General features: G+C 35.5%; 1 protein-coding gene across 2 annotated transcripts; it reads left to right on the forward strand.

Annotated features, from left to right (window-relative positions):
• The first annotated feature begins 603 nt into the window (after nucleotides 1-603).
• Nucleotides 604-24,613, forward strand: LOC121865012 (transmembrane protein 170B-like). 2 transcript variants are annotated; one of them, XM_042364306.1, is made up of 4 exons: nucleotides 604-773; nucleotides 6,153-6,454; nucleotides 8,922-9,161; nucleotides 22,984-24,613. In XM_042364306.1, the coding sequence occupies exons 1-3, from the start codon at nucleotides 765-767 to the stop codon at nucleotides 9,115-9,117; spliced, it is 507 nt and encodes a 168-aa protein (XP_042220240.1). In that variant the 5' UTR covers nucleotides 604-764; the 3' UTR covers nucleotides 9,118-9,161; nucleotides 22,984-24,613. The 2 variants fall into 2 exon arrangements, with proteins under 2 accessions (XP_042220240.1, XP_042220241.1); XM_042364307.1 differs by lacking the exon at nucleotides 8,922-9,161.
• Nucleotides 24,614-24,943: the final 330 nt, after the last annotated feature.

A 24,943-nucleotide genomic window follows, 5' to 3' on the forward strand; every position in this document is an offset into this window, starting at 1 on the left:
GGGCAAGGGGCGACCTAATTGAGGTGTATAAACATCTCAAGGGGCACTACTCAGTCGAGTGCCCTTACTTGGAGCTGGAGGACGCAAGATTGAAGAAACCGCAGGTCCAGAAAACTAATTACTGCTAAAATGTCAAATAAATATATTTAATGAAGAAAATAAACGGTAAAATAACGGAGTCCGCATGCGTTTAACAAGATGAAGATTCGTCTTTGGTATCTAAAACACTTAAAATAATTGATATTTTTATCACGTTTCTCACCGTTTCACGTAATTGCAGTAAGATGAGTAGCTTTGGTAATAAGAATATTTCATTAATTCATGTCTTGGTTTTTATCATGCTGGCAACAATGTTTGTTTATTGACAAGCAGGAGATGGCAAGAAATTTTGTGTTAAGATTATACCACGAACAAGAACACTAAAGGATAATTACTTCTCTGTATATAGACAATATAAACATATTATAACTTTATAAAAACTAACTTAAATTCAACAGTGTATTTTTAATTAAAAATTTATAGACTTCATTGGCTCGTGTCTCCTGAGAGGTAAATAGTTTGATTGTCCCGTTCGTGTCGTATTCCTAACACTATCCATCTTGCCAGTAGGTGAGGTGGAACTCTAACACCCGCATTATAATAAGGTCCACTTACACTGTTATACATGACTCCCTCCACCCAGCCACACAGTGGTTGTACTTAGGTATGTGTGGGCCACTCGGGAACTTCATCAGAACCCCAGATCTTACCTGACATGAGCAGTCATGGAGACAGTGAGTCAGGAAGAGCACTGGAGACTTCCCGTGATTTTTTTATTATTTTCACAAACGTTGTTAACTGTGTGTCAGTGATGACCAGTCTCGTGTGTCCCCAATGGTGAGACTCTTATTTTAATGAGCCTCATGATTCCGTGGACTGTTTGAAGGTTTCTTACTTACGAGATTTTCACTAACATTTGTTTGTTCAAGCAGAGATATTATGATTATAAAATTACTTTAGGAACAATAATTAGGCAGGTAATATTGCAGTAAACAGCAACCACGGAATTCCGGAAATTCATTACACTCAATCGATAGAACTATTTTTTCTATGATAATTTTCTTACATTACATTAGGTTAGGTAACATTTTTTTATCAGATTTTTTGGGTTGCTGTAATCTGCAATTTTACCATTAGGCCATAGTCTCTATGCCATTGATGCTGTTATGAATAAAATATTAGGTTAGGTTAGATTAGTTTGGATATCTAATTACAGGGATGACCAAAACTATAATTTTACCTGAAATTTATTAACAAATATGGCTAAAAATAAGGACACTATGGGAAATAGGCCAGGTATACAGGTAGGGCAGCTGTATGTGAAACGTCATTGTTTATTGGTATGGCAACCTGATATGCATGTGTGGTGGGCAGACTATACAATGATAGTTACCAAGATGGCCTTTCTGACTAACCTAATCTAACCTAACCTTCAAAAATGCAGTCCATCAATACAGCTGCCATACTTATATCCATTACGGGAAAAAAGTCTTTACTTTATCCTCTTCGCCACTGATCGGCTCGCTAGCCATTTGGGTGGTCAGTCACGTCTATGTTAGGCACTTTTGACTAGTACTGGGCGTGTACTGACTCCAGAATGTATCTACCTGCTCCAGTGTTGGTCAAGTCTGGTCTTGAAAGAGCTCACATTCGGTGCCATCACAACACTCACTCCAAAAAATGTTTGCCCTGACAATTTTCTGAACTTGTGGCTTCTTCAACCTGATGTTGTGACCCCTAGTGGGGCAGTTATCTGCTAGTTCCAGGTATGAACACTCAACTGAGTACTGTACTGGAAATATCCTCTTTGGTGCTTATTGGATGTTGAACTAGCTAAGTTAAGAGTGTATTATTGAAAGAAATATAATATTTATTAATTATTCATTATCTTGAAGTAGATTTGTTTCTTCTCCTTGTATTCATTATTCTGTGGTGATGTTTCTGGCAGCTAGATCGTTAACACACTTACCTGGCAAGTGAGCTCTATCTTCAAGTAGTTACTCACACTTCAACTAGCCTATTAAAAACAAACACGTCAGTGAATGAACCACTAATCAGTTGCCTGAGCACTCATTGTCTGTTCTTTCTAATATCAAGTAGAGTTACAGTAAGTACGGTAATGGTTTTTGTTTACTCACTACAGCAGGCATGGGCAACCTTTCCTCAGTTGTGGGCAACATTTTGATTTAGGTATTTTTCCGCAGGCCGACCCACCAACATTTATATCTTACCTAACCTAAATGTAATGTTAATGCTGTATTAGCACGGACAGTGAAACAGTTTATCATCATGTTCCCCGTATAATATTTTCAGTTTACAGTCACTCTTTTTCCCATTGATGAAACAAATCCACCTTAATAATTTTTTAAGTAAATTGTTAATGTTTCTTGGCATTTAACAAATGAGGAGTGAAGCAATCTGTGAATTTGTCTTTTTTTTTTTCAACAATTACAGTATTTTTCTTAATTATGAGACACACCTACCAGAATAGTGTCAGTGTTAATCTTGGTGCATGAGGAAGTAGAGTGAAACCCTTTATAGGCACATCTATTTATTTTTACATTTACGTACATTCACAATGTATTTCAACTTCAGCTGCTCTAATACAGAAAATAATAAAATTCTGCATGTGACATTATAACAATCAAGGTTGGAATTAATAGGACATCTTGGTGCAAATCATTTTATTTTACAGCTACAATATTTTCTATTTTGTGAGACACTCATAAATTAATGACGACATATACACCATATATAATCAACCAGTCAGGGTTTCAGATACTGTAGTAAGATATCAGGACTTAATTTACTATTGACACTGTTTCAATTTTGTCCAACATTTTATAGTCAGCAATATGACTGTACTACCAGTCATAGGTAGTGGGACTCCTGGGTTTGGATGCTTCTACATAGCCATTCAAAATTTGGAGGAATGTGATACAACCTTGAGGTAACACTCCTGATGCTCGTATGGATCTGTGATTAAGTTTTATAAACTTCAAGCATGAGAAAAACTGTTTACATAAATATATCCTGTAGAAGTCATGAACTGCAACAGCTTGGAATTTAACCTTGAGTTCCAGGTCCTCCTGAGCTTCAATCAGCTCCAGCTGTAGATGAATTGGAGCGTCATTAACGTGAAATGGTGTGGAGAAAGATGTTCAGGCTGGTTTCTTTATTTTTTAATTCTTTGAAACAGGATGGGAATTCCTGGGTCAAACCATAAAGTTTTCTCGCAAATTGATTACCTTTCCCAGAGGTTTCTTTTCCACAAGCTTTGAGGAGAGTAGGAAAGTGTGAGGTGTCATTTCTTCAAAGTTGTGTCTGCCACAATCGCATTTTGTTTTGAAAATATTTGATGTGGCTGTATGACCCGTGAATCGGTTGACCTCTTTTCTGTAACTTGATGTTAAGTCATTGAGATGTGTCATAATGTTGACGAGGAATGCTAAATCAGCCAGCCAATCATTATCATATAATTCCAGCACTGACTTACCTTTCATTTCCATGAAGGTAGACACCTCATATTTGATTCAAAGTCAGAGGTTTGATAAAATTCATGCAATTAATGACAAGATCAATAATTTGCTTAAAATTAAATGTCTTGGAACAGAGAGTCTCTTGATGGATGGTACAATTAAATATAGTCAGTTTTTCAGGATCCAAGTTGCAATCAGACATCTCTGCTTTAATCTGCTCAACAAGGCCAGCCTTTGCCCCTATTTCAGTTAGAAGTGCTCATATGCTGATTTTACTTCTGAGAAAAGGTCTTCCTTAGTCTTTGGTGATGGAACAATCATGAATTGTGTGTCAAGATTATTTATTTTAATATACAATAGTTTGTATTGCTTTACTCGCCATAAGCTGGCTGCATCTACCTGAATTGTGGGCCACATTAAGTGGAATTTCTCAATCACTCCAAGGGCCACACAAAAATGTGACCCAGGCTGCAGGTTGCCCATGCTTGCACCACAGCATGTAGCGTGAAGAAATGCTGTTCTAATACTCCATCATTGATAGCCTAACCTTGAGTAAGATGAACCAGACCTCCTGAATTTTTTATTTTTTATTTATTTTTTAACACTAGCGGGTATCATCCAACAATTCCACCTGAATAATTTCAATCTGGACGATCATCTGTTTTATGTTATTTTTGTCATCCCACTTTGACAATGAGGTTAGGTTAGGTTAATTCATATATACTGTACACTATAATTTGGGAATCATCTAAGTGGCATATTATTCATGAGTATGTATGGAGCAGTTGTATTATGACTTAAAATCTGGGGCTAATTGTCAGATGATCCTAACTGGGTAACAGATAAGGGAAGATCTGCCATAATTCCTGAAATGCAAAATTAATTTAAAATACCAGGTAGGGCCTCACTCCTCATGTTTAGGGAATACTGTACATTTTTTATATGTATATGTTCAGTAATTTAAAGACCCATAAAGTTAATTCCTTCTAGTGTGGAAATACAAATATAAAAGCAATAATCAACTCAAATATGATTGGTTATCTGGTCAATCATGTTCAAAGATCTTATTCCAAAACTATCCAGTCATAATGATATTACTCAGTCATTAATATTATATGATTTAATATATAGTCTGTGATATATGAAAAATTACTAAGTATTTTATTTTATAGGATAACAGACCGTTTCATTTTATAAGGCATATTGGTATATTACAACTATATATTTCTGTCAAGTCAGCTGCAAAAATTTGTATACAAATAGGTGGTAGAGTGATTGTGCACTTCTGGTGATGGTCTTAGAGCTTGATTAGTCATGCCATGGGTGATGTAAACCCTGGGCCTCACTCAGTATCTACCGGTACTACACCTTGGTGGCTGGTGTCACTCTTCAGGAGCTGTTACAAGATTTCTGAATAATTACAATGTGGGAGTAACATCTCACCTTCACAGTCTACTTTGGTTGTACTATATATAAACTTAAGACCAGGTAGGTTGGGTTAGGGTGTCTTCCTCTTTGGCTGGTGCAAGATTTCAGACATGACATGCAAGATTGTCATCACTGGTAGGTGTTGCTTGTACAGCCACCTAACTTAGTTGGACATCAACAACTTCTCAGGGAAAGTCCATAACTATGTTAGTAAGATGTGCAGTACAGTACTGTGATCCTCTACTGTTGTGGCTGGCATTCTTATTTCAGCATTTTATCTCTGTCATTGAGGTGATAAGTATTTTTTTTTGTATAGTTTAGAAATTTTAAGTTTCTTTACTACAGTGTCCTTTTTACTCACACACTTGATCATCCAGAAACTTACTAACTACTTGTTGCAGACTTGTCAATTGGTGCCAATTTGTTGTTGAAATAGTCAATTTAAATTTGCCTGGGCTGGTTGTTTTATTTCCAGCCATATCACTTCATGATACAGTACAGTAGTTAAAAGTTCATGTGTTGATTCCCCTGAGTGTTGTGGTGTAATACATCTACTGGTGCACATGAAGATCCTCCATTCAGATTTTCTGGATTAGTTTAGTGATTGGTTAGGGTAGTAAATCTTGCCAGACCAAGTATAACCTTAGCAGAGCAAACCACATCTTTCCAGTTCCTAAAATGAAGCTCAAACTGATTGATGAACCCTCGTGTTGTACCAGCCAGCAGCATTAGAGATATCATTGTGTAGTAGTGTTAATGGCAAGGCAACCTAAAGGTTCTCTTGTGGCCACCCCTCTCATAGGGAAGTTCCGCAGGGGAGTGATACATCAGTGATAAGGCATTTTGTATAAAGTACTTATGTGTAATGTTATACAGCACAGTATTTAAATTGGGTAGAAGATTGATTAGTTGTAATTACCATTTTTTTCCATTTTCCTTATATTTATAAACCCTCCCATTTAATAGTATAAGAAGTTGTAACTTACGAACATATGAGGAACAATTTTGATACAGTATGTAGTATTAGTAGGATTAAGCAGATGTGAGTCGCTATAGTTGTAGTGACTCACAAACTCTGAACAATTAAACTTCACAACTTGAGTATCCAAGATATAATGTGAATATACCAAGGTTTACTTCAGTTTAAGGCTGTATGTTTTGTGGCCTTTTTTCTTGTGTCTTCTACTTGTATCTTGTTGTTTTCAGATGCTAGAATGTATGAAGAGGAAAATGCACCATAAGGGATGGTGTTCAGGTGTGGTACTCTTGAAGGCCATCACAACACTAGTAATTTGGGGCCCTGTGAAGGCTGCCGTCGCTTACAGCACCCAGCGTGAGACATCGTCATATGCATATGCGTATGAAGAAAAATTTTATAGCGAGACACTAGAATCTTTCCCCGAGTTATGGCAAAGAATATTCCTCTGGGGGTTCTTCTCCTTGTTGTTTATCCATGTTGTGTCGGCCATCATCGCATTTTTGATGCTGAGACGACATAAATATGGAAGGTAAGATGTAATATTTGGCTTCAGTTTTAAATTGATTGCAGTATATCTACAAGTTGCCATCATTTATACCAGGAGTTGTGCTACTAGAAAAGCCAGTACAAGTATCCCCCAATACAGTATACAAAGGAGCAGCCAGTACAGATATGAGTGAAATTAGTATAAACTAAAGCAAGTTTCCATAGTAAGAGGAGGGTAATATTCTCAGTCATAGCCAAAATCCCTCTTGAGGATGATTTCAGTATTTTTTTTTTTTTTACGGGGATTAACCCACCCGGGCACAAGTCACTGACCCACATCTGGGCCTGGGGGGCGAAAATGTAATAATAATCATGATGATAATAATAATAATAATAATAATAATAATAATAATAATAATAATAATAATAATAAAGAACCATAAAGAAATGCAAAAATGAAAAAAATCGAAACTGAGAAACACAATACTGTTGTGTATAAATGAGGCAGAAGTCAGATCAGCAACCTGGGACTTGGTCACCATTTTCGTGATGTCATATGGCAGCAGGGTCTACCATTAGACAACACATTATGCTTCCAATATCTTCCCAAGCAATAGTACCTCCCTGTTTGGTAGCTGCTTACTACCTACTTACCTGTCAGGGTAGTATTAAGTTTTCTTGCATACACTAATAACAATTAAGAACTAAATACAATAAAGGGTACTTTATTGAATGAGCATAATAAATGAGTATACAGTACTGTACATGTACTGTACTGTACTCACCAGTATATTCTATTGTTTTCTACATGAGGAGTTACCAGCAGTAGACTTCATCAAATATGTGATACATTTGAAATGTTGCTATCATTCCCTGATCCATCGGCTGAATGAAGTAGTGTTGTGCAGCACAAACATGACTCAAACAGTATTAGGGTACAAGTCATTTAGGTGCATCGGGTGACTAAGAGCTGTATCAAGAAGAAGTAAGGCTTTTAAACTGAGGTTAAGAGTCAGGAAAGTATGCCACATCCTCACAAACCAGGCTTTGGAAAGTGGTGCTGTTATCCACACTCTTCTTATTGGTACAGTACACAAGTGAGCAGCAAAAGTATATTGGGTAACGCCCTTTAAAACTTGTTGACTGGCTGAATTACTTACTGCAAAAATTTATTCAGCCTTTAATACAATGAAGGTCAGGTCAGTCCCACAAAGTGATATAATGAATTAAACAAATATTGGCTTCTACCCTGAGGGAAAATTTTGTTTCTAACAATCCTGTTTCTACCACACTCGGGTTTACCTGGAGTTTTGATACAGTCGAGTTAATTAGATAATACAGCACACAAGTTGCATGAGCCAGACATAAGGTTAGGAAGATGTACATGTGTGTGGTTCACTTTCTTAGAATAAAATAAATGCTATCTTGATGTCATATAAAATGTGCTCTACTTTGTAGCTTGATATACTGTACATCACAATTATGACCCTGGAGTAATATTGGCTCCCTCCCAGTTGATAATAACAGTCAGCCTTCTATTATTGACTCAATATTGTCTTCACATACTGGTACTGTGCTATATTTTGTCCATTCCTGGTGATTTTTGTTTTACCTTGTTAATTGGATCAAAGATGATTCATGTTCAACCTTGCCTGTACAATACTGTATCTCAAACATGTTGAGGAGAATCTACAGTCTGTTAAAACTTTCTACATGATGACTTGTTTCAGGAAAGTTATGTACAATATTTGATGGTGTTTTCTGCTGTATAATAGGATGTATCTTTCTTAATATTGACTGTTTGAAGTTTAAGATCATCTGAAAACTAACCATTCCAGCTTATTTTACTTGAAGATCAACAAACCTAACTTAACTCTCCGAGTTGCATTAACAGGATTAATATTCAGGTGAAATAAACTGAGGTGTCTAATCTTCATGTGATCCAAAGTTTAAGTAAGAACACGTGTGCTAAGGCCGACAAAGCCAAAGAGTTAGAGAGAATCAGCAACAGTCAGGACAATTTTTATCACGGCATGACAAGTATGGATGATGTTTCCTGCTCAGGCATAAAAAATCAGATCACATGAAGATTAGACTCGAGCATACTTCACCTGATAATTAAGCACCCTAATGCTACCTAGGCCTATGGGGTTAGGTTGGTTCGGTTAATGTTAAGGTGGTTGATCTTAGGGTGACAAGCTGAGGGGGGGGCAACTCATCAGTGCGATGAAGTGATCTATGAAATCTTCCTCAGTGGCAGCAAGGAAATAATTTACTTTAAGAATAGCATTGGCCTTACTTGTGTCGTGTATATTTCAGTAAGTTATCCATGTCGAGTTGGCTTCAAGTACTGTATGTTGGTTCTTGCACAGCTTCACACAGTCTTTGTTGGACACCCACTAAGAAAACTTAAAGAAATCTACAAGTTGTTTTAGGTATTATAAATTGAACTTTACATCTCTCTCTCAAATTGTAGTACAAAAGACTAAAGAATTTGTCTATATCCACAGGTTTTCCGCTGCATGTATATTACTTATCGGCATGTGCACTACTTTTGTGATGTGTGCAGCTACCAGTGCCGCCGTTGGATTTGTACTGTACCAGGCCAAGATTTCTTTACAACCAATTCATGCCATGATATGTGGTATATCCCAGACTGCTCTATACATCCTCTTCTCTTTTTCACGAGTTATGCCTACTTTATAAGTTATGTGGCACAGAAAGGACATTATCTTTACTGACTAGTGAAGGTGAGTGATGCCTTTGTTTAACATTGTAACATCTAGTGACTGCACAAAATATAAAACGTTGGACATTTTTCAGAAAAAAGGAAGTACTGTACTTAAATACAGAATAAATGCAAATATGTTTTAAATTTTGCTGAAATTTGTAAGTGATCTTGATTCCAGCAATGCATTTACTACAAAGGGAAGATGGTTATGGTGACGTTGAAAAGAGGAAATAAGCAAGAATTTGGTTAACAAGGAAAGTTTAGTTTGTTTCTCGTGATTTCACATTACAACATTAGATATTAGAACAGCACTGTGCCAAATATTTAAAGTCGTTCATGTGCTGTCACAGGTTTTGTCAGAGTAACTAGTATCATTGGCTTTGCAATACTGTACTGTATACAGTATCTCCCATTCTTGATGGCCTTGTGAAAATACCCAAAAATGTGTCTTTGATAAGTAGTTGCAGTTTAGATTACATACCAGTTAAAGAAATGAATAGAAATCCATCCATAATATTCACAACTGTTAGTATCATGAATCATGGCATGCTGACCAGGAAATATACTTCTTCAAAATGGTCTTACTCTATACTGTCACTTTAGAAAAGCTTCCATTTTGCAAGCAACTTATATTCCTTTTTTTATGATTTACTGAAGTTTTTGTTTGTTCTTAATACGAACATTGCTTACTTTGTCAATACTTTGGAGTTTGTAATTATTATTTAATACATTGGACTATTGGTATTATGTTGATGTACTTAGAGTGAAACTGTCAGTCTTGTTTCCAGGGTATTATTTTTTCTTTTGACATTGTTGGAGTAGATATGAGATATATTCTTAAGGTTTTACTGTACAGTACTGTAATAGAGCTTTCAGTATCCACCAGTACTGTACTCGGTACTTTTTCTTCACTTAAGCTTGTGGTTCAAAACACCTGAAATGTAAGGCAATAGCTTCCAGACTCCCAGCCAGTCTTAAAAAGTACCCCTTGAATCCTACCAATTCCCTCCCAAAATACAGAAATTATGAAAGTCTTGCATTAATTTGAGTATTTTAAGTACTGTACTGTACTGTATATACAGTACTATGCAATATGCTGTGGATTTTCTCCCTTCAGCCTTTGTTTCCTTAATTTTGTTTTTCAACAGTTTTTAGTGCCCATGGGATTTAGATTTCATCTTGGGGCCAGTCAGGTGCACTTGGATATGTTTGTGCTGTATCATTTTGGTCAGAACTAGTGACAGTGCCATGCTGAGGCTCCTCAGGAGAAGGAAGGTTGACACCCATATACTGTAGTGGGGAAAGTATCAAGATGTTAGTGAAGCTCAAATTCCCGGTGACATGCTTGTACCTTTACTTTTATTTGATCTCATTTTCAGTGGGAAGTTAAGACAGCCATACGGTTCATTTATGTACATCTTATTTGAATAGAAATATCAGGAGGGACACCTCACCTGCACTCTTATCATATGTGGAGAATACACATAAAAATTTACTTGCAAAATAGAAATTTCCAGCATATCTTTGCCTTATGAAATCAAAGAGTTCTTGATCATTGTTTACATTTATGGTTGTACAGTATGTATCATTTGCCAGTAGTTCCTGTTGTTGTACTGAGGTGTGTGTATGAAGGCTCAACAGAGACAACATCTGTAACAAGCTTTGCATTGTCCTCTATCTGCCAGTCCTGAGAGGATTGGATTTTCCTTTTTGTGTGAATATTGGCTTGATGAATTTATTTTTAACAAATATTGTATAAGCTTTGGTACTTTAAGGGAAGCCAGGAGATAATAGTTTATGTGTTGTTAAGTTTTTTCATTGGTCACATTATTATACAATAATTTAATAGAGAAACATGGGTTTGTAATTAGGTTTAAATTGTCTTTCAAGTTTGATTAAGAATGAATTGGCACTTGATGAACTTCTGTATCAGAATGCAGCCTCAGTATGAATATTTTTGTAATTTGGATGTACTTTTCAAAAAAATTTCTACCATTGAGATGTACAACTTTGCTATTAGTTTATAGGGATGATAACAGACTTCTTTATTAGACCCTCTGTCTGCACTTAACATGCAAGTAATATTATAACTGAGGTATAAACTGCCAAGCCATAAACTTGATAAAAAAAAGTACTTTATTTTGTGTGAGTACTTCAGAGTCCTACTTAAGACTGAAAGCATAGGATGTTAAGACACTATACACTAAAACAGGGAATACAACCCCACCTAAAACACAGTGGCCCCACTTAACACTTTGTAGGGCAGAGGGTTTCTATCAGCTGAATAAAATCGTCTTGCATTAGCCAGAATAAAATACCTAAGTGAACCACTGCCCTACAAAGTGTTCTGTTGAAATAATATCTATTATCCAGATTACAAATTCTTTATATACATTCCATCACCAGTTAACCCCTTGAGCACTGCATGTATTAACAACCCAAATTAACAGTAATTTATATTGTCATACAAATAGTTGGCTCTGTAGTGAGAGGGGTTAATTAATATGGTTTAGCTTGGTGGTTTTGTGTGACTGTATTGTGGTGTGCCTTGCCTTAACCTCACCACTGTTTTCCTTGCTCCTCAGATGGCAAGTTTACAGTTATCTATCCAAAACTTAATTCAACATATTCCATACAGCAATAATTGTAATCTTATAGTATGATCAGATATATTCATGAATTTGTTTAACCATATCTTTAGTTCTTGTTCTTTTCATAGCTGATCAATAATGTTCCTTTCCTATGCAAACAGAGGAGTCCCACGTTGTGATATATTCCTCCTAGAGCTTGACAAATATATCCAAAATTTTTCGACATGATGTCTAAATTATTCAGTCCTTTCCCCATAATGTCCTACCAGCAGCAGCCCAGTCCTGTCAGACAAGTGATGTTGATGTATCTGACTCATACCTCACTTAACATTCTTTTGTTTGTATTATGTAATATACCAAGAGTAAACTTTTTCTCTCATTTAAAATGTTATAATATTATGGTGTAGATAATACATATTTTTTGTTAGGGTGATGTACTGCACTAGCCGTTGACAACGAGTATTTGTGTTTGGATTTTACAAGAAAAGGAACTTGAAAAGTGTTTAAAACAAGTAACATTGTAGTTCATGGAAGATTGGCATTGTATAAATTATTTGATAAGGTAAAATTTGAATTGCTGAGGTGGACATTTCTCTAGCAAGACCAGATATGGGTCAGAGTGTTGGTAAAATGTGTTGTATATGAAGTACCTGTAGGTGGGAGGATCAGGTGTAAGACGAGGTCAATGTGGAGGCAGTGGACAGATCAAGGGGTTGTGTGTATGATATTGTGGTGGTGAATGTACAGGGATGTGTGGTAAATATACTGTGGTGTGTAGGAGAGATTATCCTAGACTGTTGTTTTAATGCAGAGAATTTTGTGTGGGATTTTTTGTCATGTTATTCTTTACTTTCTTGCTCCTATTCACTTCTTTCTTGCTCCTATTCACTTCCTTGATATAAAAATCACATTTCGTTTACACTGCTCACCAGTCACACTCACAGATTTGTGTTTTTCTATCACCCTTTAGGCATTCTATCTTATTGTGAGCATCTTCTTCGTTGTTCAGGGTATTTGAGTCTTACCTGCGCTGCTGGTATCTGTAGTCAGTATGCCGCTGAAATATGTTAGTTTGTTTTTCTGTTCAAAATCCCAAGTCCTGAAAGATGGTGAAGGTCTTGATATCTGGACATTTGTTTCTTCATTTCCAATAATTTTTGTTGCATTGGTCATACCCTTGGTTTCAAGAACTACCTGCTTGTCTTTCCCATTTATGAGATAATTCCTAAAGATTTGAGATTTAGAAAGAAGGAAGGACCAGTTACATTATTTTTTTTTTAAATTGTCATATTTTTAAGCATTAAGCTGTGCCATGTACAGAATACTTTGACCTTTATGATGTCAAAAGAAAGTTTAAAATTTTTTATTGCTCTCAGTATTTGCTACGTCTTGAATACAATTACATTACCAGTACTAATGTGTTGATGACAAATTAAGTAAGCCCCCAGACCTTCTAGAGTAATACTTACCAATCTTGTGCACCTATTTTAGAAACTTGGCATTGAAAAAAAAAGTACTCTAATTCCCTCTCAGAGAATAGCCCTTATCTACCTCAGAAGTTGTAACTTAATACAGTACAGTATTTCATATTTTATCGTGATTGTCTTCCTGAGAAATCATACATCCAAGTTCCAGATTGCTGATCTGACTTTCTGCCTCATTTACGCACAATTGGAGGGTCTCAATTGTTTCTCTGACTACATTGACAACACAACATACATACATTGTTTCTCACTTTTGATCTTTTTTCATTTTTGTATTTCTTTATGGGTCTTTAATATTATTATTATTATTATTACTACAGTGTTATTATTATTATTTTAATTATTATTTAAGTATTTAATTTTCAATTTTGTATTACAGTATAAATTTTATGTATGTACTATGAATTATTATTATTATTATTATTATTATTATTATTATTATTATTATTATTATTATTATTATTACATTTTCGCCCACCAGGCCCCTATGTGGGTCAGTAACCTATGCCCGGGTGGGTTAATCCCCATAAAAAAAAAGTATAGTTGACAGATAAGGGTGTTTCTCAACATTTAATAACTTTTTTAATTGTATAGTACAAGCAGTCCCCGAGTTATGAACGGGTTCCGTTCCCGAGGACGTTCTTAAATTGAAACAAATGCTATGTGCATACTGTACTTACAGAACAATGATCAAAATCTTACATATACATCCAGAATCACTTAATTTAAGAGAAAAGAAGAAATAGAATGACGGAATACAGTAAATGAAAGTAAAAATAGCCATCAGTTTTACCTAAAGATCTAATTCAGAAACAACTATATGTTGAGTTCTTTTGTATGAGCTGTTTTTGTTTGAAGTGACAGCCATTTCTTTTACTTGTGAACTTATCAAACTGTATCCAAACCTAACCTACCTTACCCTAATGGTCTTCAAATACCTTTTATTTAAGTTACATAAGGTTTGGTATGATAGATTAGGTTGGTTAGTCCATTTTGCCTGTTTTAAAGGAATTTAACTTCACATTCTCTTTAAGAAACCCAGAGCAAAACCATTATGGGTCAAATTTAATATTGTACTTTACTGGGATGGCTGTGAGCTATTCATGAGGTGAGAAACAACTTTTCTTCTGTACAAAAGTCTCAAATATCTAGTTTAGTTGTACAAGAACTGTAAAGTATTTCCACTAATAGCATCCTACCTGACCTAACCATTAGGATTAGGACCCTGTCTTAAGGGGATTCAATTCGAGTGGTATGGTTAGGTTGGAACCAATTAAGACTGGAACCCATTTAACTTGCATCCATTTCAAACTGATAGTAGAATATTCTGATTTTTGCTTTAAAGAAGATTGAGAGCAATAACAAGTGATTCAGTGTGAGGAGATGTTAACTTAACAGGATTGGGTGGACTGTGTGTGACTTAAACTTGGCAAAAATCTGCATACAGTAGCTGTTGATGAGAGTAATATTTTGTAGCTTTTGTGTGGAGGATGAAACAACTTGTAACTTGCATGGTTGATACCTTTTATAATACAGTACATATCTAGTTTTGCAGTGTCACCCTTACTTTGGAATTTTGATTAATATTTCCAATAGTATTCTACATTAGACAGTGCATGAGTGAAGCATAATTGTAGGATTTTTATCATACGAAGTTAGAAGACCCACATTACATATGGTATATATATATTTGTGAATGAAGGTATTTATCTGACAGTTACGGTTAACTGCATATAGTTGAGAGTTTTTTTACAGTTGACCTAAGTGCATGAGGATTTAAATGATTATAATACAGTATATAGGGAGTTAAAGTGATGTAAATGACTACAGTACTATAATAATAAGTTAATAAGCATAATAGAACTATTGGCAACTGATTGAGTAACTAAATATTTTGTGTATAATACTTTACTAGTTTGTTAGTTTTTATGTCAAAATTCATGATGATAAATTAATGGGTTATAGAGATAATAGAGCATTATTGGATACAGTATTTATATCTGACCATGAAAAAGGATGTTTTTTCATTAGTCTTCATCGAGTGGACCTGGAGAGTGGACTATAGGATTTCTCTCCCCGAGTCTTCTTTCTTCAGCTTTCTAGTACCATTCATTCCACAGAAGTTTTTCATCATATTTGTCACAAGGTTAAACAGCAAGCAAGTTCTTTTTGCTGGTTAGAATTTTTTTTTTTTTTTTTTAGATCAGATAAAAAGAAAGGCCTGAAGAGCAGATGGTCAAAAATGAAGGAACCATAGACACTGTTGGTGAAGACATTGTTGTGCAGTACAGTTTATATAAGATTTAATATTTGAGATTTAGAATTTGTCATAAGGTCAATTTCCTGGAGATACAGAGGATTGATGGATGCCCTGATGACCATCAAATCTCTTCTTAGGTCAACTCTTATTATTTAAATAACAGTTTAACTTTTAATTTAATTATCTGATGAATGTATGCAGCCTCCTACCCACAGCTGTGAATCATTATCATGTAATTCTGTCAATATGTATCCAAATTTCATAATTAGTGTACTTCATTCTGAATTCTTTTCTGAATGTCCTGCAATGCTGACCATAAGTGACCCAGGTCTTAGTAGGTGTTAGATTCTCCAAGAAGGAGTTCTTGTGATGAAAGCCTAAATTTGTGAACCATTTCTACATGAAAAAGTATTCCCATAACAGGAAAATTTAACAGTGCTATGTATCATCCCTGTTTACACATTCTTTTAAATATTTAAGTATGAGTACTGTAGTTAGATTATGAATTGACATTAATGAGAGATATTATAATTAAGCTGTAATTCATTATCTTTGGAAACAGTAGAGACTTATGTGATTTGTGTTCATGGTGAAGCTGTATCATTGACAGAATTTAATCTTCTCTGTGTTCATTAAGATACCAGCACAAATTTTGAAGTGTCTTAGCTTGATTAGTTGCTCTTTTTTTCTCTTTTTTTTTAATATTCATAGATTGTTAAATGGCAGTGGATATTTAATGTCTGAGTAGGCAGGAGTAGAAAAATTGAGATGTACTGTACACTCGGTAAAAAACTACCGTACAGGTCGGGTCCGATGATTTTCCAACTGAACATTCCCGAAGTCTCTAGAGGGTTGGTAGGCCTCAATGTGATACATAGCATACTTGATTTGGTAGGCCGAAATTCGCTATTTCATTGACAATATTGAACTACTTTATTACAATATGACTGGAAAATGTCAGTATATATTGATAAGTTAAACTGTGTGTTATATTAAATGTTCAACACTCCGTGGACTACAGTAACCATGGAAGTGGATGAGTTGCCATATAGGAATGCATTATATGTTTGACAGAATTAGTGGATATAGTAAAGGTATAAGATTATTTTGCAACCAAATTTTGAATCTGTATTTATATTGCTACTTCACTTTGGACTAATGCCACATTATGTCATTCTTTATTCGTATTGGAAAATATACCTTGCTGTTTAGAAATATCTGAATAGCTCCACAGTTTCGCATGCCATCATAATGGAACCCAGGCCAACGACGTTTTACCATACATTGGATAATTCCGGAAATTCTAGTATACTGGGTTTTGTTTCAGAGTGCCGATCACTTGTTTCGAGCACGTGTGGCCAAGCCCATACACGCGCAGGGTTACCAATGCAAGGAATGCCTCAGGGACCTTTTTGAAACACTTTGTTTGTAGTATCAGTTTGTTTCGCACAGGAATTGTAACTGTAGTTTTTTCACCGAGTGTACATGTATCTGCATTAAGAAGTAAACACTGGCATTTTGGTTCACTACTTCATGTGTACAGCAGATAGTGATAGTGAGTTAGTATATGGTTAACATAACACAGTGAGTTAGTATATGGTTAACATAACACAGTGAGTTAGTACATGGTTAACATAACACAGTGAGTTAGTACATGGTTAACATAACACAGTGAGTTAGTACTGTACATGGTATCTACAACTATTAGCAACCGGGAGTTAATATATAGTGTGTTTTAGTAACAGTGGCAGAAAGTTTGTTTCGTACTATATAATTATAGATCCTCAGGTAGTACAAATATGCCAAGGATTACCTTTAATCATATTATTTTTATCATTATATTGAAATATAAATGCAACAATGGGTGACATAATTCATCCCTCTTGCAGTTCAAGAGTTTATTGGAAAGGTTTAGATTTTATATTCATATCATTTATGAGGTTCACATCATTACTGAAATGCCACCTCTTAAACTTCTGCTGTGTGAAATATAAAAAAAGAACATATCACATTTGGCTTGGTTAAGGTATACTTGGGTATTTATGGTTTTATGAAGTGCAATATTACCACCAGGATAAGCAACTACAGAGTAATTTTGAATATGATCATAACTTGTTTGTAAATTATTTGCTTTTGAGATTAGTCCATTACTGCTCCTCATATGTTACTTTATGTTAAATGGCTGTCAGAAATGTTGTGAGGAAGGAAGCAACAAGTCTGTGATGTCATGATGTTTTGCTTCCATCATAATTAACAACTGTTAAGAAGGCAGATGTCAATCTGACTTCTTTAGTCTTCAAACCCTTTATGAGTGCTGCTAATCATTCAGTAGATTGTAAAAACTATATGGTGGTTGCACCCTTCCTACTGCTTGAGGACAGATTTTGTTAAAATCTTCTGTACAGGAAAAGGCTGTGTAGCTTTATCAAGAATATTACGACTATTATTATTACAACTTTGCTTTTAAAATTAGGAGCTGTTTCTCGCCTAACCTCACTGTCTCGAATGGATGTTGCCTTCATTTTTTTAGGTGATGTAGTCTATAATGGAATGAGTTAAATTACTGAGGGTATCTGTATACAATGCCCAGTAATTGTTAAAATGACTAGTTACTTAGAAAAGCCATAACCTCTGAGTTCTTAAAGTATACAGTGGCCCCTCGGTTAACGAACTCAATCCGTTCCAGAAGGTCGTTCGTTAACCGAAACGTTCGTTAACCGAAACCATTGTTTCAATGGGTTTTTGGGTAATTGGTTCCAGCTCACCGAAAATTTCCTAACTTCAACAAAAATGGCGGAAAAATTTACTTACTTTGAGGTGTGTATGTAGAAGGCTCCTGGATGATGGTGATGATGTGCATTTGAAGTGGGAGGTGCAGGAGGAGAAGGGAGAAGAGAAGGAAGTGGAGGTGGAGGAGAAGCATTTTACTGCTTCTTGGAAGGTGAGTCACCTTCCATGAAAATGTCAGGAACCTCTGGACTGACAGATTCTCCACCATGAACATCCTCTCTCCTTCTTGAAGTGGAAGGCTGAGGGCTAGCATCTTGTTCCCTCTGCCTTTTACTGAAGAAAGTGTCAATTGTGGTCTGTGGGGCATCTGTCCTCCTCACCATTAACTTATGTTTAAAGAAGGAGACCACTGAGTCCTCAACATGACACAAAGTTAGTTCAGTTTTTTCCACTTCTGGGTGCTTTGAAGCCAGTTCCCTGAACTTCTCCCAGTGGTAAATCACATCTTTCAACTGTTTAGCTGACATATGGTCATCACTTTCAATTTCCTCCTCACCACTGTCAGCCTCTACCCGTAACATCTCATCCAGTTCCTTCAAGTCATTAGGAGTAAGTTCCTCCTCATGAGACATCACAAGCTCTTCCACATCCTTCTCCTCCACTTCAAGACCCAATGACTGACCAATGGACACAATCTCCTGGTCCAACTCTGTGTCATCCTCAAATCCCTCAAAATCATGGACTACTGATGGCCACAGTGCTTTCCATGAAGAATTGAGGGTTCTATTGGAGACTTCTTGCCATGATGACACAATCAATTTTACAGCCTCCAGGACGTTGAATTGTGTCTTCCAGAACTGTTTCAGTGTTAGTTCAGGATCAATGGAAGTTGCCTGATGACACCTCCTAAACATTTTCTTCATGTACAACTTCTTGAAGTTGCTGATCACATTCTGGTCCATTGGCTGTATGAGTGATGTAGTGTTTGGAGGCAAAAACAACACTTTCACAAAGTCAAATTTATACTCCAAATTTCTGGCAAGGTCAGGGTCATGACCAGGAGCATTATCCATGAGGAGAAGAGCCTTTAAAGGAAGTTTATTGGTGGTTAGGTAGCTCTTGACAGAGGGGCAAAACACATCAACAGCCCATTCATTAAAGAACTGTCTTGTCACCCATGCCTTACGGTTGGACTTCCAATAAACTCCAAGCATTGTTCTTACCACTTTCTGTTGCTTGAACACCCTGGGGTTTTCAGAGTGGTAGACAAGCATAGGCTTCAGTCGGAAATCCCCTGAAGCATTGGCACCAAGCAATAGAGTGAGACGGTCTTTCATGGGTTTATGCCCAGGTAAAGAGGCTTCATCCTTGGTGATGAATGTTCTTTTGGGCATCTTTTTCCAGAACAGCCCAGTTTCGTCAACATTGAACACTTGCTGTGGAAGATAATTTTCTTCTTCCATCAGTTTTTTAAATTCAATTAAAAACTTTGCTGCCCCTTCTTTATCAGCACTAGCAGCTTCACCATGCCTAACAACACTTAAAATGTCACTTCTTTTCTTAAATTTTTCGAACCAGCCTTTGCTAGCCCGAAAATCTTCAAATTCTGTTCCTGAAGAACCAGGTTGATCTGTCTTTAAATGTTCATAAATCTCCCTGGCTCTTTCACAAATGAAATCACCAGAAACTGAATCACCTTTCATCTGTTTTTCCCTAATCCAGATGATAAGTAACCTCTCAGTTTCTACGATTAGGGATCTACTTTTAAACACTCTTGTAGATTTGTCTCTCACGTTCACTTCCTTAAATTTGTCTTTTTGTGCAAGAATTGTCGACACAGTTGATGCCGACATGCCATATTCTTTGCATAGCGCATTTGATTTAATACCTTGTTCGTGTTTTTTTATTATTTCCTGCTTTATTTGGATTGAAATCACTTTTCTTGATCTCTTAGGCCCCATGCTGGATTCAAACAATGGCAACACGTATTTTTCAAAGTTAAACTAGCTGTAAATAAAGAATATTTTCTTTAAAGTAACACTGCACTGCACTATATATTGTCAATATGTAAAATAATTTTCAAAATGACCAATAATTTGCTTGGAAACACAGAAAAAAAGCGTTTAGTTGAAGAGAGTCTCAAGCAAGATGTTACCTCCAGTGAAAACAGAGAGAGACTGACGCCTGTTTGCTGTGTTAAGAGGCTGGATGCCGCGCATTAAACTAGTCACTTTACCTTCAATTTTGTTCAATAATTGTTAAAATGACTAAAAAATTGAATATTAAACTTTTAAAATTATTGAATAGTATAAACTTCTTGATATTTACAAAAATAGTAAGGAATTTAAGCCCTAGAACCGATTAATGTATTGGCGGACTGATACTAAAGCTGGTTGCCCGGTCAGTGCAAGCGAAAACATGTTGAGGTCGGTTCGTAAGAAGTTCGTTAAGCGAAATTTTTTTCGTTAAACGAATTGAAGATCCTTATGGAAGGCAGTTCGTTAATCGAAATTACGTTAACCGAGGTGTTCGTTAAACGAGGGGTCACTGTATATGAACTTTGTAAGGTACCGAGGAATACCATGAGCTCTAAAGTTCTGAAAGCATTGGTACATATTACACAGGTGAAGAATGAGATTTGATGTTCGGTTGTAATGTTGGAGGTTATCTGTTTTACCTTTATTGTTGTTTCTCATTATTATTGTGGAAACATAAGCGATCATCCTGTTTGATTTCATAAGGCATATGTTTTGCTTCTGCATTTTACATCATTAATTCTTGTTATGTGCAAGACCAGGTCATAGGAAGTACCTCCTCCATTACACCTCTTCAGGCTCTTACTCTTGAGATTGTGCTTGATAAATTTTTTCTCTTCAGTCCAATCAGTTAATTTCATCAATTAAACAGTTGAACCATTTGCATTGTCTATTTACCAGTGTATCATTAACATGGTGTTGCTATGTTTGTATTGGAAGGGTTTCATGATTGCATACACAGCTGTTGTGCTAACAAAAATGCGTGGTACAGTATTCCTATTTAGGAATTTGCAGTCTTAAGAACTTGGAATATGTAATTTTTTCTGTTGTGTTTATGTTGCATTGTCAGTGAAATTATTTCTTCGATAGCATTAAACCACTCATTAACAAAGATGAGTAAGGAGTAACAAACGGACTGAACATAATGATATGTATGTGTTGCCCCTTGTGTGTAATAGGATGAAGTCAGTGTGGTCTTGAGTCATTGAGGGATTAAGAGAGATCACATTGTTTTCAGTAAGTCTCCCAGAATATACAGCAATACTCATGTTCTGCTTCCTTTTTGATGGTGGGCACTTTAGCTTAACCTATTTGTGCCTGTGTCACAGTTGCTAGCAGCTTCTCCTGTGTATAGAGTTTCTCAGTTGAGGGGAAAATATTAACTCAATGGCAGGAATTTGTCTTCAGTGGTACAGTACTCCATATTGGTTCATTTTGTTTTTACTCTACTGAAGTGTAAATAGGAAACTGTATCTATTGTAAGTAAGGTTGAGAAGGTTTTATTTTGAGGATAAGATGACAAATTGCCAGGGTGAATGTGGTAGGCAATGGATCTGATTTGTTATATTATTGCCACTGCGACAATAAGCATTTCTCTACTTTTTATGTAGATATATACATATATGTAAATATTGATATTACATGCCACACATCAAGCAGTGATATACAGTCCAACTGCCTGAATGATCTTTTTTTTGGATCAGATCCCAAGTTTCTGTGAAATTGTACATTGGTGATGTAATCTGTTTTGGAGCAGACTGTTCACACTTTTTCAAGGTGCTCTTGGAACTATAGCTGAATAATTTGGCTGATCATTTTGTCAGCAGTTTTCTTTTTTTATTGTTGGGTTTCTGGAATTACCTGAGAATATAGCCAGACATTTAATCAGATGTAATATTAGCCAATACTGTTTATGTCTATAGATTCTTAATACTGTACTGTAATGTATGTTGCTACATTTGAGAACTAAAACTTCTAGTGATTTTATTCCTTGTAATGTCACGTTGCTACTCAGCTCAGGGTTGATGACTTGAAATATGAATAGGATATAGATTTTTCCAAAAGAATTTTATATTTTATAAATTATCGTTACCTGTGAGCCAGGTTTAAAGTTCTTCATGTAGAATGTCTCTTGTAATTATGATAGGGATTGGACACATTTTAAAGCCCAGAGTATCAGGAAAACTACAAGTATTATCATGTTTTCTGATCCCAAGATTCATCAAGATTTTTTTTTTTTTTTTACCCTTAGTGTGGACTGATTGACTAGTTGACTGCTTGACTTGGTAAAATATCTCCTGGAGGATTGGGGTTTGAAAATCACTGAGGTTTTATTCAGCTGATATTAATGACTATAATCAGCCTCAAGAGTTAAATTTCCAGTTCATTATGATTTTCACAATTTGACAAACATTTATGCAGATCTTTCCATGTATTTTTTATGTTCACCTTTTTGACATAGATTTTCTTTTTAAAATGAATGACCATATTTAGATTAAATGAAACTGTTTATTAATTTCTCTATAATTTAATATTTTTCAATAATTTAATAATTTCCAGACTCCCTTTAGCTACCAATAGGTGTTCTTTGACTTGATCGTAGCTGTGAAATTAAATATAGTCACCTTACAGTTTAATGTTATCAGGAGAGAAAGTTAACACCAAATGTATTATCTAATTATATAAGGAAAATGTGTGGAGAGTTACTAAGTTTTCTAACAATGCTTGTGTCATTTTCCAGTGTGTGTGGTAGTGTAGTATCCTGGATATGGAGAAAATTAGTATAAAAACCTTAAGAGAAGCAAAGTGATCAGCCCAGTACTCTACCCCATAAAGGAAATTCGATAGTGTTTTGAGGTAAAAAAGACTCCGTTTTCATAAATTAGTAGATTAAACACATAAAAAATCATGACACTTCTTAGGTGTCTTTTTAATCCAGAGGACTCGATTACACAGTACTTGAACGAAGCAAAGGTAGAAAGATTGGCCATTGGTTCTTGATATAGGGGGGATGTAAATATTGGTCAGTGTCTTGTGTTTGACCAGTGCATTTATTTTTCTAAGCACTTTCCTAATAATTTTGTTTTGTTTTAAGAGTAATGTTACATATGCTTTGCTTCATTCTTGACTCTTGTATGCCTCACTTACATACCTGGTCATCATCTCACTTGACTCAGTTCATCCAACTTCTACTCTTTTTCCCTGTCCTAAATCACACTTCACCTTACTCACTATGATCTTATATTATTATTATTATTATTTGTTTTTTCATCCAATTCATAAACTACTGTAGCCACATTACAGGTACTAACATGATTGCATACCATATTGTTTCATTTGTTTTTTCTTGGACAAGTTATTATCAAGTTTTCGTTGTTTCTTCCTTTAAGGTGTACTGCATCACCCAGGTAGGCAGTCTCCCACCACACTCTAGTAACACCCTTCTTGATAACAGGTCTTTGTCTCCCAGTCATACTCTCATCTTGATATACGTGAATGTTCAACTTTTCCTTTTTTCGGTATTTCTCCCCTTTAATTCACCACGACACTTTCTTAATATTTCCAACCTCTTATGTCACTTTGTTTTTCACCCTAGCATCCACATATGAACACTAAACACTATATTTCTCTGCAAGTATCATCACAGTAAGAACTGAAACTATTATTGGACTGTGACACAGAACTTTAACACACATTTATATCTCACACACATTAGTATGCCAGATATGCTTGCCCTTCAATATTCCAGGTCCTAGTGGGCATCAATATTCTCCTTTTGTATCTCTGATAAATATATCTTCTTAACTTACATGTTCAGTACCTCAAGTATTTTATGTTCTCTTAACAGAAGAACCAGAGATGATATTTTTATGATATTTGTTCTCCATAGAATTAATATTGCTTCTCTTTTCTTATTCTTTTTCTTTCTTATGTCCACATTTACTCAGTATCTCCTCATGGAGAGTAACAGCTGCAGTATTTTACATCCTCCAGCAGGAAGAATCATGTGTTGATCATTCTAGTACAGAATATTGGGTCCTAATTGTAGCGTGATCATCCTCTGAGAGTTGTTTATAATGCCTTGTGATGACAATGGATAATTCTAGGTCGATCAGTCACTCAGAGAGTTATAATGCCGAGTGATATTATTGCCAGTGTTAATTGCCAGCATTAGTTTCATGCTTCACTTACAGTGCCTGAACAGTAGACAGTCTGCTTCTGTTTTCATGTTTTATTTATTGCCAGTAATATTAATCAACATACAATATGTGAAATGTAAAACATTGTAATTTTTGTAATTTTCTATGTACATAGGTGTAGATATTTATCAGATATGTACATCATTTGATGTAAATAAAGTGTTAATTGTACCATTGCCTTTTTTACCCAGTTTGTTATTGGATAAATTTCTTAAATTTAGCCAAAACGAGCAGTTAATTCTAGTGAATGACAAATGTAAATACTAAATATTAAGAACATAAAAACTTTTTTAACCCTTAAAGTATATTTACTTCATGAACCAATTTGGAAGTTCCAGTCTTTTAGACATTGCAGCACTATATTGTAGAATTTTCTGCATTACATTACTTTGAACTACAGTAATCTTCATGGTTGTGTCATTCACAGATTTAACTTTGTGGTCAGTAAACAAGTCGCCATTCTCTAATCTCGAAAGTTTTCATAATTTATGGAAAGCTCTC

Source organism: Homarus americanus, unplaced genomic scaffold (assembly GCF_018991925.1).
Source record: "Homarus americanus isolate GMGI-L3 unplaced genomic scaffold, GMGI_Hamer_2.0 scaffold2539, whole genome shotgun sequence".
NCBI lineage: Eukaryota > Metazoa > Arthropoda > Malacostraca > Decapoda > Nephropidae > Homarus > Homarus americanus.

Coding starts and splice junctions, on each gene's coding strand:
- LOC121865012 (XM_042364306.1), top strand. Junction 6,455..8,921: donor AGACGACATAAATATGGAAG/GTAAGATGTAAT, acceptor CTATATCCACAG/GTTTTCCGCTGCATGTATAT.